The sequence below is a fragment of the Peromyscus californicus genome, unplaced genomic scaffold (assembly GCF_007827085.1).
Source record: "Peromyscus californicus insignis strain IS unplaced genomic scaffold, ASM782708v3 Scaffold_4__1_contigs__length_199733344, whole genome shotgun sequence".
In the NCBI taxonomy this organism is placed as follows: domain Eukaryota; kingdom Metazoa; phylum Chordata; class Mammalia; order Rodentia; family Cricetidae; genus Peromyscus; species Peromyscus californicus.
Window position 1 is genome coordinate 8,559,208 of NW_026294562.1, and position 20,145 is coordinate 8,579,352.

At 40.0% G+C, this 20,145-nt stretch overlaps 1 protein-coding gene across 5 annotated transcripts in view; it reads right to left on the reverse strand.

Moving 5' to 3' along the window:
* Add3 (adducin 3) overlaps positions 1-20,145 on the reverse strand; it is a 112,610-nt gene that overhangs the window by 12,027 nt on the left and 80,438 nt on the right. For all 5 annotated transcript variants that reach the window (XM_052762171.1, XM_052762175.1, XM_052762174.1 and 2 more), the window contains exons 2-6: positions 18,991-19,202; positions 4,677-4,815; positions 2,386-2,537; positions 1,443-1,523; positions 474-623 (exon numbers count right to left, since the gene is read on the reverse strand). In XM_052762171.1, coding sequence (XP_052618131.1) covers positions 474-623; positions 1,443-1,523; positions 2,386-2,537; positions 4,677-4,815; positions 18,991-19,185 — 717 coding nt within the window. In that variant the 5' untranslated portion in view covers positions 19,186-19,202. The remainder of the gene's footprint in view (positions 1-473; positions 624-1,442; positions 1,524-2,385; positions 2,538-4,676; positions 4,816-18,990; positions 19,203-20,145) is intronic.

The window sequence follows — 20,145 nt, forward strand, 5'->3', positions numbered from 1 at the left end:
GCATGTCAAATATTATGAAAGGTGTTCTCCCCTCAAATTCTCATTGACCTAATTATTAAACTGCCTAGTTTTTAAGTTTTTTAATTATTTATTTTTATTTTATGTGCATAGTTGTTTTGCCTGCACGTGTATCTATGTGAAGGTGTCAGAACTCCTGGAACTTGAGTTACAGACAGTGGTGAGCCGCCATGTGGGTGCTGGGAACTGAACCCAGGTTTCTTGGAAGAGCAGCTAGTACTCTTAACCACTGAGGCATCTCTCCAGCCCTAAACTCCTTAGATTTTAAATCCACACTTATTTCTGCAAGTGTTTCCTAGAGTGGTAGCATGTGGTTCCAAGAACATTTTGCTTTCTGGGAATGCAGAGGGGTTTGCAGGGTGTGATAGAAGATGTAGCATGAAGTGCCATGTTGGGAAAGTCATGAAAACAGTACTTTCTGTAGTCATTCTGGTTGGGGCATAGGACTGACTTACAGCCGCAGTAGCAAGGGTATGAATGTGTATCACACACTTCACATCAGGACGTGTTGAATAGATTGCAGCATGCGGACTGAATCCTGTATGGTCGATTTTCAAATTGGTACTTCCCTGGTCAACCACTTCTCCTATTATATTGACTTTTACCTGGAAAAATCAGAAGGATATGTTTAATTTGTACATATGTATCAAATTTCATCTATATCCCCCAGCTAACTCAGGGAGTAGCAAGTTTGCCCAGATAGTGTTTTAGATGTTATGGTCCTCTGTTTCAACAACTGAACTCATCACACAGAACAAAGACAGCCAGAAACAATTTGTAAAAGAAAGGGTACAGTTTTGTTCCCATAAAATTTTATTTCTAAAACAAGTACTATGTATTTAGATAGCAAGAAGCACAGATTCCAGGAAACTGACTAACAAGCTCTTCATCTTAGGTTTGGACAAAGTCTAGCATTTGCTGCAAACGGCTGGAAACGTGCCACTTGCTAAAAGGGCAGCACCCAGGCCTAGTGTGATTCCAGTTGTCTCCCATGCTCATGGCAGCAGCTGGGCATGCAATCACAGAGAAAACAAAATATAGGGTAGGGGCCATCTTCACACCAGCTAAACTGTTTAAATCAAACTGTGGACTATATTTTGACCTTGTTTGGAAATTTTTTTTCAATGTATACAAGTTGGACGGTATTTAGAATATTTTATTTAAAATACAGGCAGGGCCTGGTGTGGTGGCACACACCTTTAATCCCACATTTGGCAGGCAGAGGCAGGCAGGGTTCTGTAAGTTTGAGGCCAGCCAGGACTACCTAGTAAATTCCTGTCTCAAAAAAAAAAAAAAAAAAATCAGGTAAGGTAATTCCAACTCAACTTATTAATGTTGTCAACCATCCCATTTTTCCTGGACTCTAAAATTTTTCTTAAAAACAAGGATACCCAGAAAAAGTAACAGAGGAATGAGAACAATACCAAAGTGGAGGCTGTAGCTTCAGAAAAAGAGAGGCCTCTGGGAATTATTATAATGTGGTCTTGCTCCTTACTTATTCGCACCTGGAAGAAAGAAAAAACAAGGACTTACTCTGAGGCACTTGGACTTACAGCATAAATATGGCTAGGATTATGTTTCCAACACACAGGGGTCTGGAGGGAAAAACCTTCTCCTGTGAAAGAATCAAGGTAGAGACAGAGTAGGGAAATCAAAGAATAGCTAGAAGAAACAGGACTGGTGTTAACCTGCAGGACTGTGTGCCTACCACTTCATCAAAGTAGTTCAGTGCTTTTTATTCCAAATGGTGTCATCCTTCCAAGTGTGGCAAAGTGAAAAACAGATGGCAGTGAACAGGAAAAGTGCATTTATTTATTTATAGTTTATTAGCTTACAAAGCATTAGGTTTCATTGTGGCATTTTCCAAAGAGAATTGGTTTTTGTTCTCTTCTGGCCCTTCTTCCTGCACAGCCTCTCTCCCTCCCGTGCCCTCTCACCTTTGGAAGCCTCTTCTCTACTCTGTCACTTACGACTCAGGCTCAGAAAGACAAGAATCTGATGCTCTCACATGTGGCTCCCAACCTTCAGTGCTTGTCTGCATGCGCATAAGGAGAAGTGCACTTAAAGATCCCAACCACCAGGGAAGAGACCTTCCGTCCTCTCCTTTCCCTGTCCCAAGGGCTTCCTAATGCCACTGAGGTTCAGCTATAGACAACTTCTTCCTGGACAGGCTCTACAGTTGGACTGCAAAGGAACCTCACAGGCCAGAGAGAGGGGAGAGGAAAAGCTGGGGAGTTAGTCTCTTCCTTGGAGAAGAGGCTTAATTTATCATTAAGTCTGAAAAGTGGACTTTCCAGCAAAGATGAGAGGTCATAGTTGGTATCTAGTTGGAATTTTAGAAAAAGGAACCAAAAGTAAAGAACTCACTGAGATGTATGTATTTGCCAGGTGTGCCCATCCAAATAAATCTGTAAGTCTGTACAGGCTGGCCAGTTTGCAACGTGTAAGCTTTTCTCCCTTCACGTATGAGGATGTATCTGCACCAGGAAGGTCATTAATAGGTGTGACCATGCCAAGACCTAAGTGGAAAAAAGTGTGAGAGATCTGAGTCAAACCATTCTTTAACCTAACAATTAGATCCCAGCAAGTAGCCCATGCTTTGTGAATTCCAGCTTTGTAAACAACCATCTGAAATTTATCAGTGCATACAACAGTTTATTAGTTCAGCCTCCTTCCAGAGAAGGGTACTGAGAACAAAAATAAGGGTTGTTATTTTCACTGATGACTTACTCGGTGAGGAGTATTTCGCCTAGTACCTGTGAGAGCGTGACTAAGTTACATCACCGGGAAAAGATGGTCAAATGATCTTAAAGGTAAAAATTGCTACTAAGAAACACATCTGTTTCTTATAATGAAAAGGCATAAAAGACAGATGTCTAATATCTCTTGGCATATTCAAATATCAGAGCATCTAAAACAGGCAAACCATTGTCTGGCTTCAGCCTTCTTCTAAGTACCAAGTCCAGCTGTTACCAAGTCAGCGGCCAGCTTCGGCTTCTACTCTCTGGTGACTGCTATCCCAGGACCCTCAGGCCCAAGGCAATGGTGCACTTGGAGTTCTACAAACACCCCTGCCTTGCATGCTCCTACTATCATGTCTCAAGTGTTTGGAAAAGACTTGAATTCAATAAAATCCTACTTAGATACCTCTACTGACAAAAGGAAGAGAAAGAAGGGGGCAAAGAAAAGAAAGAGCGAATAAAGCCCTAGTTCTTGAGTCTTCCATGCAGCAATGTCTGCTAGCTCTCTGTGGCCTCCACATCTGCCATCCACTGCACAAACTCTGAACAGTCACAGACCAGAGCTTTCAGCCGATGGGTCTTACTTGAGGGAGTCCATCCACACAAACTGTTGCTCTTACTAATGAGCTATGCAGTGAATAAAACACCCACTCCTTTACACAGAGCTCTCACTAGAATACCCTTCGAAATCTGACTAAGTGGTCCTCTTCTTTCATCAAGTTTTTCTTCAGTCTCCTTCAGGCAATCATCCACTCCAACTCTCAGCTCACAGCATAAGGGACATAGGAAAGGGTAACAGATAATTACTTTTTAACTTTTTTCTCTACAGTTACTGTTATGGCTTGAATCTGAAATGTCCACTATAGGCTTATGTGTCGAATGCTGGGCCACCAGTTTGTGCCCTATTGTGAAGGCTGCACAGCCTCTGGAAGGAGGCTGGCTGGTGACAAGTAGACCACCATGGACAGGCCCACTCTGCTCTCTCTGCATCCTGTGCTGTGAGCATCTGCTTTGCCTCAGGCTCCCATTCACAGCCAGAGCTGTTTGCCTTTACTGTCACAATGAACTGAAACCACTCTGAAACTGTGAGCCAAAATAAGCAAAAATAACTACTACAGTGGTCTCCAGGGTTAATTAAAATACAATTATTTGGGATAGAACTATGTCTTAGAATAGTTTATAAGGCTTACAAAGTCTGCTAAGTGGCTGTGCTGTGGGATGTCTTTCTGTATGTTGTTAATATGTGTGGACCCCATTGGATAATAAATAAAGCTGTTTTGGCTTATGGCAAGAAAGCTTACAGCCAGGTGGGAAATCCAAGCAGAGATACAGACAGAAGAGGGGCAAAGTCGAGGGAGAGTTGAGGGAGACTCGCGAGCCCACCACCAAAGGAGCAACAAGATGTCAGCAGACTGGTAATGCCATGGCCACATGGCAACATATAGATTTATAGAAATGGGTTAATTTAAGATGAAAGAGTTAGCTAGCTAGAAGCTGAAGCAATAGGCCATACAGTATGTAATTAATACGAGCCTTTGTGTGTTTACTTGGGACTGAGCGGCTGCAGGACTGGGAGGGTCACAGGAAAACTTCCGACTACACGGCTGGCTGCTAAGTGTCAGATGTTACTAACTTTTAAAAGGTACTGGGGCTTGAACCTATGGCCTTGTGCATAGTAATGACCACTGAACAATATCCTCAGACTTTTTTTTTTTTAACTTTTGAGGGTCTTCATTAATTTGCCTAGACTGGCCTTGATCTTATAACCCTTTGCTTCCATTCCTGAGCAGTTAGTACTGTAGGCTTGTGCCACCAGACCCAACTCTATGTTATACACTTAAGAGCTGAATCTGAACAGAAAAAATAGCTAGAGAAGTAGTGTTCTACAGTAGAGAAAACAAATCACAATAGACATACTTAGGGGAGGTGAAGAAAAGCCTGAGAAAGAGTGGGCCATGATGTAATCGGCAATCTGTTGTAAGGCTAGTAAACCAGTTGGGTTGTGGCCTTTCTTCATCTGTTCTTGAATGAGGCATTCCAAGTCTTCCCGAAAGGCCTGTAATACATAAAACAACCACCTGAGCACAGACATCTCACGTATAAATACTTTCTCCCAAACCTCTTCTGAGGGTTGTTCCTATGCTGTTTACAATTAAATATGAAACATAAAATAATAAGACACTAGAAAAAGTAAGAAGCTCTTAAGGGAGAAAAAAATTAGGCATTCTTAATCTCAAAGAAAATGAGATATAATATCTACAGTAGACAGGCATAGATAAAACAACTGTTATTAATATTTAACTTGAGCACCAGGTATAAACCAATGCCAATGAACATTTATTTTAAAGCTTTGTCAGATAAGTTAATTTAGTTCATGTTTGAATGTGGTATCCCTCTGGATGCAGAAATATTACACACACACACACACACATGCATGTTGGTTTTCGAGACAGGGTCTCTCTGTGTAGCTTTGGCTGTCCTGGAACTTACTCTGTAGACCAGGCTGGCCCTGAACTCAGAGATCTATCTGCCTCTGCCTCCCGAGTGCTGGGATTAAAGGCCTTTTGCACTACCACTGCCTGGCAAAAAAGTATTTTAAAACATAGGAAATTTATGATTTCCACAGCAGTTCCTTTGAAGTTAGTTCTATAAATGATAATTTAAACTAATAGGAGCTATGCATTAAGTGTTCCTCTTCTACAATACTATCAGAGAAATTACAAATTTTTCTCACTTGGGGTTCTGTATATTCCTATTCTGTATCTTTTCACTGGGAGTGGTGGTGGCAGAAATCATGTATATGTAAGTCAAATCCTGAGTACTACAAAGAACAACTTTATTCTTGTTACTCTGGGGGGCAGGTTACTGGGATTACGATTAGAGCCTCACACATGCTAGGTGAACAGTCTACTGTACTACTTTCTCAGTCATTCCAGTGACTTGAGCTGTTAATATGACTCATCATCCCAAATGTCTTTAACCCTTCAAATTAGCTAAAAAGTTGGACTTGTCTTTCCAGCACATCCAATCCATTTTAAATTTGTTAGTTTTATCATTTATCCTCTTGCTCATGTACATGTCACTCACTTTAAACATACAAGTTGATAAGTCACTCAAAACCTGCTCTTCTTTTTGAGACTACTACATGTACAGTAGGAAGCCCAGTAAGAAATGAAAATTCAATCTTCCTCCTTTCACTTCAGTGGGAGAAGGCAGATAATGACACCTTGGAGAAATGTCCCTTAGAAGGATCAGTCTCTTTTAGACATTGGGAGTCACATTCTTCATAAAGGCAAACAAAAAAAGTGATAAATAGGACTGAGATGTAGTAATGCCTAAAGAATGAATTAATAATAGCATAGGATTCCATGATCGCCAGGGGAAATGAGGGTGTAAGCATACAAAATAGGGGTGACATGTTAGGACCAGGCCTGACTATATGCTGTTCTTAGAACAGCAGTTAAGAGGACTCCACAGTCTGTTGTGTGGGTATCTTTGTGGATTTCTGTGGGCCTCTCTAGCACTTTGCTTCTTCCTGTTCTCATGTGGTCTTCATTTACCATGGTCTCCTATTCCTTGTTCTCCCTCTCTGTTGTTGATCCAGCTGGGATCTCCCGCTCCCCCAAGCTCTCTTTCCCTCAACCCTCGCCTTTCATTACCCCCACTCATGTCACAGAAATCCACAAAGATACCCACACAACAGACTGCCGGCAATGGTCGAGATACAGCCCGAACTGACCTACTCTGGTGATGGGATGGCCAAACACCCTGATTGTTGTGCTAGAAACCTCATCCAACTACTGAGGGATCTGGATGCAGAGATCCATGACTAGGCCCTGGGTGGATCTCTGGGAATCCAATTAATGAGAATGAGGAGGGTTTATATGAGCGAGAATTGTTGAGACCAAGGTTGGATAAAGCACAGGGACAAATAGCCAAATGAATGGAAACACATGAACTATGAACCAATGGCTGAGGGGTCCCCACTGGATCAGGCCCTCCGAATGGGTGAGACAGTTGATTGGCTTGATCTGTTTGGGAGGCATCCAGGCAGTGGGACCAGATCTTGTGCTCATTGCATGAGTTGGCTGTTTGAAACCTGGGGCCTATGCAGGATTGTTTGGCTCGGCCTGGGAGGAGGGGACTAGACCTACCTGGACTGAGTCTACCAGGTTGACCTCAGTCTGTGGGGAAGGCTTTGCCCTGGAGGAGATGGGAATGGGGGGGGGCGTTGGGGGTAAGGTGAGGGGGACGGGAGGGGGGAGAACAAGGGAATCCGTGACCGATATGTAGAACTGAATTGTATTGCAAAATAAATTAAAATAAATTAAAAAAATTTAAAAAAAAAAAAAAAAAAAAAAAAAAGAGGACTCCACAATCATGACCTGAACAAGCTGAGTCACCATGAGATAGAACTCAGCCCAGAAAGAGGGTCACCCTTCCTGCTGTTTATGGGGGCCACATCAGGATCTAGGTGTAGCTAGAATTTTCCTGCCTGGCCCACAGTCAGGACAAATCTCTCTCACTTGCCAGTCCCACAGACGCTCAGACCCGACCAAGTAAACACAGAGACTTATATTGGTTACAAACTGTATGGCCGTGGCAGGCTTCTTGCTAACTGTTCTTACAGCTTAAATTAATCCATTTCCATTCATCTATACCTTGCCACGTGGCTCGTGGCTTACCGGCATCTTCACATGCTGTTTGTCATCGTGGCGGCTGGCAGTGTCTCTCTGACTCAGCCTTCCACTTCCCAGCTTTGTTCTCCTCCTTGTCCCGCCTACACTTCCTGCCTAGCCAATGGCCAATCAGTGTTTTATTTATCGACTAATTAGCAATACATTTGCCATACAGAACATCCCACAGCATCTGGGTTCAAAGTAAACCTGCAGCAGTTCTGCTTTTCAGTGGAAAACTATCTTTGAGCTCTATCAGCATGTGGCAGAGTGTGTAGTAGAAATGTGCAGACTCTCCTCTTACCCACACACAGGCATGCACATTCAGTGGATACAGAAGTCATGGATGAGACCTCTGGGTGGTATAAGCTTTGAAGTTCTTGGGATGATTCAGGGAAAATACAAAAGCCAAAAGGAAGAAGCTATACTTTCTGCTAATAAGGTAGGTGGATATTTGCATTATTAATTAAAAAACTGCTGCCGGGCGGTGGTGGCGCACGCCTTTAATCCCAGCACTCGGGAGGCAGAGCCAGGCGGATCTCTGTGAGTTCGAGGCCAGCCTGGGCTACCAAGTGAGTTCCAGGAAAGGCGCAAAGCTACACAGAGAAACCCTGTCTCGAAAAACCAAAAAAAAAAAAAAAAAAAAAAAAAAAAAAAAAAAAAAAACTGCTAACAATGACCATATTAGAATTCTGAGTCCATGAAACAGTTTGCTTTTTTCCATTATAGATTTAAGGCTTGTTAAATATAAATCATCAGTACAATTATAAAAATGTAAAAACACATAATTGCATTTAAATATATGACTGAAACCAGATCAATCACACCATAAAAATCCTCTAAGACATACTACATTAGATATGCCATCCAAGATCCTGTGGATAAAATATATGTGAGCTGTGTGTAAGATGAACTGACACCCTTATAAAGATGAATAAAGTAAGTATTTTACTGGTGTCCAACGTGGTGGCAAGAGTTTCCACCTAAAACCTGAGAAAAAAGATTCTAAAACCGAGCTAAAAACAGTTCCTAATTGTCTCTTTCAAATGAGCGGCAGCTGCCAGTTTGAGCTACTTGTGGGTTCCTAGCGTGTGCGCTCAACCTGCAGTATGGTGCGAATGAGGCCTCTGCAAGAGGCACATTAAGCTGCATGGTGGATTTAGACTTTGCTAGTACAAAACAAAAAAAAGAGGTTTCTGGACTACACGCTGCTTGGCTAAAAGCATAGACCCACGATAGCTCCCAGAGCTGGTGGAAAACGTAACACCGCCATGTTGGGAAGCTGAGGTGGGTGGAGCCAGCAGCCACAGCTGCTGCAGTTTAAGGCAATAGATTCACAATAAGACAGATTCAGATGTAACAGTTTACAATGTGTGTAAAAGATACGTAGGCTTGAAAGAGACAAAAAAGATGATATATAGAGTTATAGAAACAAATACATAGTTTTAAAAAAATAAAGTCTTTAAAGAGACAGTAAAGGTAGTATAAAAAATAAGCCACATAAAAATGGATATTACACAGAGAATCTGCATTGTGTTGTCTTTGGGACTTTTAACTGCAGAAAAACATTTGATTGTAAAAGCTGTTGAGTTATGCCAAAATGTATATTTTAAAGGTACCTTGACTTCAAAATTTGAATATAAGGATATGTTGCTTTGGAAAGGAGACTCTGCTTTTGTTCCCACAGAAAGCCAGAGGCTATGGATTTGTTCCAGATTAAGATACATCAGGTTTGACCAGCCAAGACCCCCTGAAAGGTTTCTGATGACACCATGGCCCAGATGATCCAACATCCAGAATGGTTTCAAGGCAACTGGCTCAGACAATACACCCTCATGGACTATTCCATAATTCTAAAATTTTCTTTGTATCCCCATAAGATACAGCGCCCCCCTCCAGCAAGTAGTAAGAGAAGCTACGCCCAAATTCCCAAATTGTATGCAATTTTATTGTTAAGGTTAAAACCTTCCTTTTTGAAAAAAAAAAGGGGGGAAGTGCTGTGGGATGTTCTGTATGGCAAATGTGTTGCTGATTAGTCAATAAATAAAACACTGATTGGCCATTGGCTAGGCAGGAAGTGTAGGCGGGACAAGGAGGAGAACAAAGCTGGGAAGTGGAAGGCTGAGTCAGAGAGACACTGCCAGCCGCCACGATGACAAACAGCATGTGAAGATGCCGGTAAGCCACGAGCCACGTGGCAAGGTATAGATTTATGGAAATGGATTAATTTAAGCTGTAAGAACAGTTAGCAAGAAGCCTGCCACGGCCATACAGTTTGTAACCAATATAAGTCTCTGTGTTTACTTGGTTGGGTCTGAGGGGCTGTGGGACTGGCAGGTGAGAGAGATTTGTCCTGACTGTGGGCCAGGCAGGAAAACTTAAGCTACAATTTTACCATGCTAATGGCTGGAAAAAAAAAAAGCAGCTCCAGACATCCTCATTTACCTTTATAGAACTATAGAAAAAACTTGGACACATAGTAATAGTTCAATCTGTTCTTGTAAAACTGTATCTTCCCTTTAAAATAAAACCATTTAAGCATCCCTCAGTTTAAAGCAGCTATAATTAATATTCTTTGATTCAGTTAAAAAATATCACCTATGATGTATATCATTCTATTCTATACATCAGCTGCGAGAAGGGAACACACTCTATTTTATTTAGTGTCCTTGGTCTTATATTCTCCCAGGAAGCCTTTAAGGTAGCTTCCAATAGATTAAAATGAACAAAAATAAAATGATTTAAACATAGGCAAAGAAAGTCAAGCTAATGAGAAAAATAAACCCAATGAGGCCAGTAAGAACCAGGAATGAGGTTAAGTATATTAAGTATATATACTATTAAGTATACACCATAAAGTGGCACATATTTGCTAGAAATGGATTAAAGTTTATCTCCTGTCCCAAGAGACGCACATGAATCAGGAACACCTGTTCAGTGTACTACTACAACAGCCTCAAGATTAATGAGCAACTTGCTGTGCAAGAGAGCTACAGGTATTTGTTAACTGCTCAAAAATTTCTGTTAAGTGAGATAATACAGCATCACAAGGCTACCCTAAGTCACATAGGTTATAAATGTCAGGGGTAAGGACACCAACAAAGCTTTTTTGTTGTTAAAAGTGTTCTCACTTTGGTGGTGGTGCACACCTTTAATCCCAGAACTTGGGAGGCAGGCAGGCAAATCTCTGAGTTTGAGGCCAGCCTGGCCTTCAAAGTGAGTTCCAGGACAGTCAGGGCTATGTAGAGAAACCCTACCTTGAAAAACCAAAAACCAAAACAAAAGTTCTTACTTCTATAGAACCCACAATATAGTAAGCAGCACCCTAAAGCTTTGGATTATCTGTGGTGTCATGGGAGGGTGAAAAGCCCTTCTTAAGTCAAAGATGACTGTGCACTTTAAGTCTAGATGGCTTCTAGGTATTATAAAGAAAGCTATTTTCAATGTAAATAAACATATCCTAGCCTTTTCATATAGTTGACAGTACATCCAGATAACTCTTTTACAGCTAAAGATTTAAATTTTTGTCACATATATTCACAACTCAGTTTTTGTTTTGTATGTTTTTGGAAGGTTATTCAGATAATTACTTAGGTCATAAAACAGCAGTAACTATAACAATTACTACCGATATAAACTTTCAGTTGAGAAAACTATCATTAAAATTATCAACTTTCGGGCTGGAGAGATGGCTCAGAGGTTAAGAGCACTGAGTGCTCTTCCAGAGGTCCTGAGTTCAATTCCCAGCAACCACATGGTGGCTCACAACCATCTATAGTGAGATCTGGCGCCCTCTTCTGTATATATAATAAATAAATAAATCTTAAAAAAATTATCAACTTTCAAATATTGAAAGAGCCAGGCACAGTGATTTATAATTCAAGCACTTAAAAGGCTGAGGCAGGGGGATGTTGACTTTGAGAACAACTTGGGCTACATACTGAATTCCAGGCCAGTCAGTTTGGGTAACATAGTAAGACTCTATATTACAACAAAGAAACCAATAAAAGCACTTTGTCTTTAAGATGAATTATTAACCACAGTCTTACAACAATCAAATGTCAATAAAGCAACTCTTTGTAGTTGATTGACATGAACATATGAAAAATTCCTAAAGTATGCAATGATTTGCTCAAGGCTGCATAGCTAATAAGTAAAGGGAATAAAAATCTAAAGCTAGAGTTTTCACTTGGGCAGAGGATCTTTTCCTAATTTTATCATAGCTGGGGTGTACCTCTGAAACCAAATATAAGGCAGCAAGTATGCTGGAACCAGAATGTTGAGTGAGCCCCCACTACCTGCAGTGGAGCATTAGGTTGGATGTGGACAAACCAAATGAGGTTATTTAGTAGATTATGGAAATCCTGGAGTACTAGGCTAAATGTCTGCCTCTGTGCAGCAAGAATTCATCAAAACACAATGAGAAAACACAGTAGCTTGTAAGCAGGCAGCAAGGTTATGCCCTGGCTTCTAAAGGGGGATAGCCAACTATTATGTAAACATACACAAAAACCCACAGTATAAACTGTATTCTCCTCCTCAGAGGAGCATTAACAAAGGAGGAACTGGAGATTGTGACATTCTACAAACAGTACAATTAAGCCAGAATGCTATCAGAGTGACAGAATCTTTAAGGCCTTCAAAAATCAGACTATCATCTAAGACATCATGACTATAATCTTCAAAGGATTGCCACAAAAGTACCATGTGCTTTAATTTAGCAATTTATGTATACAATTTCCAAAAAACTGTTGTGTGGTATTTTGATCCCATTCTGACAATAAAACTTGCTTTGAGTCAGAAAGCAGAGCTAGCCACTAGCTGACCAAAATTAACCATAGAGGTTTGGAGGAGTGTGGACATATAGGAGACAGTAGTAGTAGTTAAGGCAGGGCTGAGAGAGGATCTCAGCCCTTTTGTTTGGAGGAACAGAAGAGATAGGAGGTCACTGGTGGTTTCTCAGCTTCTCTGATTCAGGTTCTTACCCTAATATCTGACTCCTGATTTTTTATTGATATTGAATTATTGATTATTGAATAATTAGATAAATGCTTCACAAAACACTTACCTATGGTGATATTTTATTTGTGCTGAAAAGTGACTTTATTTGTATGTCAATAAATAAAGTTTCCTGGGGATCAGAGCTAAGAGCAAGCCATTTAGCAGAAGTCCGGCGGTGGTGGCACATGCCCTTAATCCAATCACATGGCAGGCAGAGGCTCTGTGTGTTTAAGGACACAGCCAACCATGGTGACACATGCCTTTAATCTCAGTACCAACCGTAGAGATCTGGAGGTCTGTATAGACAGGCAGTGACGAGGAAGTCATGTGGTTGGGTTTTGAGCCAATGAGAAGGCAGAACACAAAGGCAATAAAAAGAGAGGACACAGGAAGGTCTCTCTCTCAGAGGAAGGACAGCAGCTAGTGGTAAGATAACGTGGTCTTAGCTCTTGGCTACTGCTCTCATCTCTGGGCTTTTAACTCTTTATTTGGCTCTGTGTTTCTTATTTAATAAGACAGTTTAGAATTACATCTACACTTACCCACAGTGTACTAGGCACAGTTATATACCTCAGTTGCTTCATTTTTATTTTCACAGCAAATGCGTAGTTTCCTTGTTTACCAATGAGGAAACTGAAGTGCAAGCTAAGTGAGTTTCCTAATAAATGATGGTTGAGGTAAAATTTGAACACCAATACAAAACAAGCATTGTACACAAATGCATTATGTGTTACATTTAAAATGAAAGATTTAAACTGGAAGTAATGAGAAAATATGTTGGCTCTTTGGGACTTCAGGAGCTGCACAATCAATGGCCTTATAATTCTCTTGGTTTTATCTGCCTGAGGCCCTGATAACCCAAAGCCCTGGTCCAGCCCTCAGCATCCTCTCGTCACAACATGCATTTCTGTCTGCCTGCTCATTCTACTCGGTCAAACGTAAGTGCTGGCTTCCACTGCTCCTCTTTCTTCAGGAATTCTTTCCATTTAACTAACATTTGTCTTAAATGCAACCTCCTTCTTGGAGTCCCTTCTAAACACCCTAGTTAGGAGGAATCTCAGTCTTTATGACCCATTCTGAACTCTTTACATTTCCTTCCATCACGTTCAGGGTGCCTGTCTTACATCTGTCCTGCTAACCTATTCTTCCTATGCTACCACACCATGAGGGTTCATGAATAGGACAGTGTGCCCTTCATTTTCCTAGATGCTCTGTGTCTAGTTTATCTCAGTTACCAAAATAAAATTTCTTTTCCTTTTTCTAGATAAATAAACGTGAAGAATCTTGACGTGAGTAAAGGATGGCAAAGATTCATTTCATGGGTTATTACTTAGAAACAGTCTTGTCAGTCTGTCACTTGAATGGAGGATTCATTTCTCCTGTGGAACAACTGCACAAAACTGTCACCTATTAGGATAAATTAGTTTTTAAAAATAAGATTTTAACTTCATTGGGTGCTTTACATCTTTAAGAAGTCATTTAATGTTGCAACTTAAAGTCCCACTTGAAAACTTTTGTTTGTCTCCAAAGTATGACAGTTTATACAAATACAAGTCTAAAACAATACAGTATATAATGCCTAGGTTAGGGAGTTAGGCTTATCAGAATCTTGAATCCTTTTATTTTCTTTCATTGTTGACAAAGATCATAAGATTAAATTTCATAAAATATAAACAAAAATAAAGAGGCTAGAAAGAAAGCTCAGTTGGTAAAGTGCCTTGCCATGCAAACATGAAGACCTGAGTTTAATCCCCATAACTTACATAAAAAAATCAGGGCATGTCATGGGTGTAACAGTGGCATGAATTGCTAGGAGCGTAATCAAATGCTTTCAATTTGTACATAAGGCCTGCTCCACAGAAGGACATGCATGCTTGGTACTGTAAACCTGCCCAAGAATCCACAACTGGGGAACTCACAGGTCCCAGGGATGAACCTACTACTATTATTTGCTAAATGAACATAACAACAAACTATGCTCTAAATATGTATTTCTCTACCTATAGATTAATACAGTAATCATCAGTCCTCATCAGAGAAATTTCTTTGTGCAGTAGATGGCTGTTAATGAAGAAATCCACAACTGGTCAAAGTGCAGAGAATAAATGTCTGTAGAGTACTCAACCATAAGTGGGATATCTATATCACACCTCTTCCCCTAAGGCTCAGAGAACATCAAGAGGAGGAGGGAGAAAGATTGTTAAGAGTCAGAGGTTGGAGAGGTTGGGTCAAACAGTGTCTTCTGGACTCATAGCAGCTGTGGGTGCCTGCACAAGATCAAGTCAGTCAACATTCCAGCATGGAGGGAAAGAGGCTTACAAGCTCCCATCACTAGCTAAGAAGCAATTGACAGCTGATGGTTCCTACGGGAGGGAAGTCTGCTTTCTTTGAGAGTATGGCCCTTGGTAGGTCGACTGTGTACCAGTGGATGGGCCCTACACTGGTGTGTATACAGGCAGCACAAATTGGACTTGATGTGTTACATTAAAAAAAGAGGATCTGAAATCAGAAAGGGGTAGTGGATGGGGGTTGGATACAGAAAGAGTTAGGGTGAGGTGTATGAGATAATTATGATAAAAATTTTGTGGGCATGTGTGAAGTTCTCAGAGAATTAATAAAATGTTAAAACGACAACAACAGGTGTGGTGGCACATGCTTGGAATCCTATTGCAGGGGAAGTGGAGACAGGAGATCTCTGGGGTTTGCTGGCTAGCCAGCTTTGCCTACTTGGCCAGTTCTAGGTCAGTAAGAGACACCCCAACCCACGCAACCTGCCTGCCAAAAAAAGTGGGCAGTGAACAACATCTGAAGCTGTCTCTGGCTTCTGTACACATGTGCACATGCTACACATACAAGAGCACCTGCACACTTACACAAACACATAGATACTAAAAGAAGAGCAATTTGGGAAAAGAAACTGACCTGATGCAACTATTTTAGCTAATGCTACAAACAATAAACTACGCATGCAGATTTACCATTAATATCTACCTTAGGAGACTTATGTAACAGAATCCTGGTTAATGTTAAAGACATTAGATGAACTCTAAGTATCCACTTCTGGATATTGTACCTCATAATTTCTAGAGAGGAAAACTGGGTGTGTATGTCCGGGGGAGGGGGATCACAGACTTGCTCCCAGGGTACCCTACAATTATGCGATTAGATCTCTCCTAAAGCAGGATTAGGAGCATAATAATTTCCTTAGAATTTCTCCATTAAGAAATGTATTCATCTGGAAATAGATATCACTGGTCCTGTTGAGGAGAAAAAACAAACAAATCAAACTTCCTTCTGGATGGTCTTCCTCTACACTGACTTAATATGAAAGCAAGGTTAGAATAATAAATTTTCTTCAAGTTGGTATATAAATAAAGTTTATAAAGAATACTTGTATCTTAAGCTTCCTAAGTGACCAAAAAGAACATGGTGATTCTGACCAATTACTCTCATCAGGTTATATACCATTAACACTTAGGCCTTAATTACAAATCATATACTAAATGTAAATGCTTTTGAAGTTTCTTCTATATTAGAAATAAGCTTACATACCACAAAATATTTCCTTGTTATTTTAAAATACTATTTATGTCAGGTGTTTGAGCTACATGACCTATACTTTTCCTGTTTTACAGATTATAGCATTCATGTGCTAACCAGTCCAAATTGCTTCCTATGGTGGCAAGGCTTAAGATCAAGGACTGTTGCCCATATTAAGCAGTCAGTCTGAGCTGTTGGATGATATTCAAATGTTTATTACTCAAAGCCCACTTGACTATTCACATATCTATCTACGCATGCATTCAGAATTTATTAAACACCTACAGAGTTCAAGGTGTTGTCTGCTAGATTGTCCATTTATATGCTTTTTTAACTTGGATGAAGTACCACTTAAGACCCAACAGTCCATCCTGGACATTCACTTCATTTTTGATAAAAGGTGATATATTATCATCTAGGGTCTCCATAGACATTATATATGAGGAGTATATTAGTCAAGGAACTTATGGCTCAAGATTTATTATTTTTAATCTTTAATTACATGTATCTGTATGTAGGAATCTGCAAGTGCTCGTGGAGGCTAGAGGCATTAGGGCTTTCTGAAGCTGGAGTTACAGGCACTTGTGAGCTGCCTGATGTGGATGCTAAGAATCAAATTCCGATCCTCTGTCAGAGAAGTAAGTGCTCTTAATTGCTGAGCCATGTCTCCAGCCCTACATGGAAAAAACCATGATCTAAACTAGTTTACGAACTAACATTTGCTTTCCAGAATGAAATTCTTTATTGTTAGTGTGCATGCACATGAGTATGTGTATGTGTGTATAGGTAGATGCAAGTTATTGTGCACACATGAAGTCTAAGGACAACCTTCAGAAGTTGGTTCCCTCCTTCCACCATAGGTTCTCAGGATCCAATTCAGGCCATCAGGTTTGTGCAGCAAGTGCTTTTACCCACTAAGCCATCTTCCTGGCCCTGACCTCTAGTGTGGAATATTCCTTTACACTATGTGAATATATGTCACTGTGATTGGTTTAATAAAGAAACTGACTGGCCAATAGCTGGACAGGATAAGGTACAGGGAGAGCCAAACAGAGAATGCTGGGAAGAAGGATGGAGTCATAGGAGTCAAGGGAGAAACAGAAAGAAGCAAGATGAAAATCCAGTGTTGAAAGAAGGTTCTGCCACATGGCAGAGGGTAGATAAGATATATGGGTTAATTTAAATGTAAGAGTTAGATGGTAACAAGCCTGAACTATTGGCTGACCATTTATAATTAATATTAAGTCTCTGTGTGGTTACTTGGGAGCGGCTTGTGGGACAGAAACTTCCATCTACACTCTAGCATTAAAAAACAAAAAATCAAATATGGAAAGAAGTATGAAATTCCTAGAAAGAAATAATATTTCTTTTCTTGAAAATAAAAACATGACAAATTCTCTTTTTGCTGAAAAATGTTTCAAAAGTTAAAGTTTCTGACCCTTTAAAGGAAAGGTGAAAACCACTGTCTCAAGCCATGGCAGAATGCAAAGTTTGCATAGGTTTTCCAAATTTTTCAAGAACAAAATTAAAAATTCATCAGGCAAAGCTCTAAGAGAAAAACAATCTACTCTTTTTTAAAAAATTATTATTTTAGTCTCTTCGCTCTTTTCTGAGTAAAAACTGACCATTCTTTCAAGTGAGTAGATAAATGATAACCTACACCTGTTCTTTCCCATTATTTAAGTTCTTGAGGGTATAAATAAAGTTAACGCTTTTAACTTAAGTTAAAAATGGAAATATACAGCATAAGAGTGAAATATTCTCAAAGTTATGATGTCTTTAATGGAGGAATACTAAAAAACAAAAAATCTGGCAAAGAAATATAGTTAAGTTCTTTTTCCATTTAAATTTTCATTGACTGGTCCTCTGGGACATTTACCCTAAAAAAAAAAAAGTTAATATTTTACAATCCTAAACAAAATTTGACCTTGATTTCATTCTTTCAATCACTTTACAGTATAAATTACAATAATCATTTGGATAGTGAGTTAGTTCATGACCGTGGGTTCTTATGCTTGAGTACAGCAAGGCACTGAGCATGTACTCCACCATCATCGTCTCTCTGGTTGGTCTCTGCTCCATTTGAAAGGGTTCTTTCAAACTGGCACTATACTTAGAAAATCCATCAAAGCTTGCACTGTTTTGTACCTTGTCTTTCGATGCTTTCATCAAGGTCACTGGTACAGGAAAATCACTCAGAATGGAATTCCCCTTTGGCTCTGGACTCTACTCCTGTGATTAAATTCACAAGGGCACATAACAAAATGACTTACCAGGCCACGTCAGGCAGCTGGATGGCCTGTGCTTATTTTAGCAGCTAAACTGGAAACCTAATATAATCCTAACCTAGATACCATGTGCTTATTTGTGCTAAGTCTGCCTTGAGAGTCCTACCATCTTCATTGCATAAAACCATTTTGTTTCTCAAATCAAGGAATTCTATCATTTCCCATCATTTTACGTGACCTGTGCAATCCACTAAAGCATTGGAACAAACTTAACAAATCACTTGAACACAATTTAAGTCAACTGCTGTATTAACAAATTTTCAGCTTCAGTTAAATTTATAATTCACTTTTAGCCTAGTTAGTGTGGAATGTGTTTACATATTAATATTACGTAGGCTACCAAAGCATAGAACTTCACAAAATCCTGAAGTCTTTCTATTCTGCTATGAGTGTGAAGGTAAGGTCTCTAAAGGAACACAAAAACATGCACATGAATATACCTAGCACGTTCCTGTAACTTGAGTGTATTCGCCTCTCTGCTCAGATAATGTGTTGATTGGGTATCTGCAAACATTCAATAGAACTATCTGTTCATCTTTAGAAGCAATTATACCCAGAAAACACACAGAGACAATGTACATAACTAAATAACTGTTCTGCATACACATTTATAAATGAGTCCATTCTTCCTTTAAGCAAAAGTTCACTCTTTCTTCACCTCTCCTCTCATTACATTATATCATGGGCTCCAAAGAGGAAGAAAGACTTAGAATTATTTCAACTCACAGGACTCTGGAGGATTTGAGTAACTCGCTTCCTCTGCTCCATCATATTGAAGTCTTGTCGTAGATCAGGAGACATGTTCCTCTCTCGAAGGTACTCTGGATCACTTTCATTGATTCGGTCAAAATACCTCTCTTTGTGAGGCATGCTGGGGAGGGGAGGAGTAGTGATCACAGATTGGCTGGTGTCTGAACTCATGTTTCAAGTCTTGTTCTCTACATAATAAACACAAAGACAGGAGAGCATTTATTATGACACCTTACTGACACTTTACAGGAGCCAAGTAGAACTTTAAAACTTTTGGAACAGCCAGGCGGTGGTGGCGCACACCTTTAATCCCAGCACTCGGGAGGCAGAGGCCGGTGGATCTCTGTGAGTTCGAGGCCAGCCTGGGCTACCAAGTGAGTTCCAGGAAAGGCGCAAAGCTACACAGAGAAACCCTGTCTCGAAAAACCAAAAAAAAAAAAAACCAAAACAAAACAAAACAAAAAAACTTTTGGAACATTTAAACTTTCTTTTAAAAGTAGCTTCAGGGGCTAGAGAGAGTTCAGTGGTTAAGATCACTGGCTACTCTTATAAAGAACTCAGGTTCAATTCCCAACACCCACATGATAGTTAACAATGGTCTGTGACTTCAGTCCCAAAGGATCCAACACCTTCTTCTGGTTTCTGCAACTAGGCACATACATGGTGCACACATGCAGGCAAAACACCCATACACTTTAAAAAATAAATAAATAAAAAGTAGCTTCATGGAGGAAGGTTGTTTGATGGGAGGCCCAGTGGTAGAGAGAACTATCCTAGTGCACTCATGGCCCTGGGTTTGATTACCAGCACTTAAAAAAATTTAGGAAGGCAACTTCTCCACAAATACTAGAAAAACTTTTTACGTAAATAAAAACTATTTATTTAGAAAACATTTCTTAACAACAACAACCAATACAACTAAACTGCATCTGAATAAAAGTGCATGGATCCTGTTAACAGTACATGGAATACAGTACCACAAATACTTCTCATGTAGACTCAAGGAGTTATAGAATGTAACATGGTTACATGTGTTATATATTTCCTGTGTCCTGACCTGCTGGCAGTTGGGACAAATCTCTCCAAACACACAGAGGCTTATGTTAATTATAACTGCATGGCCATGGCTCA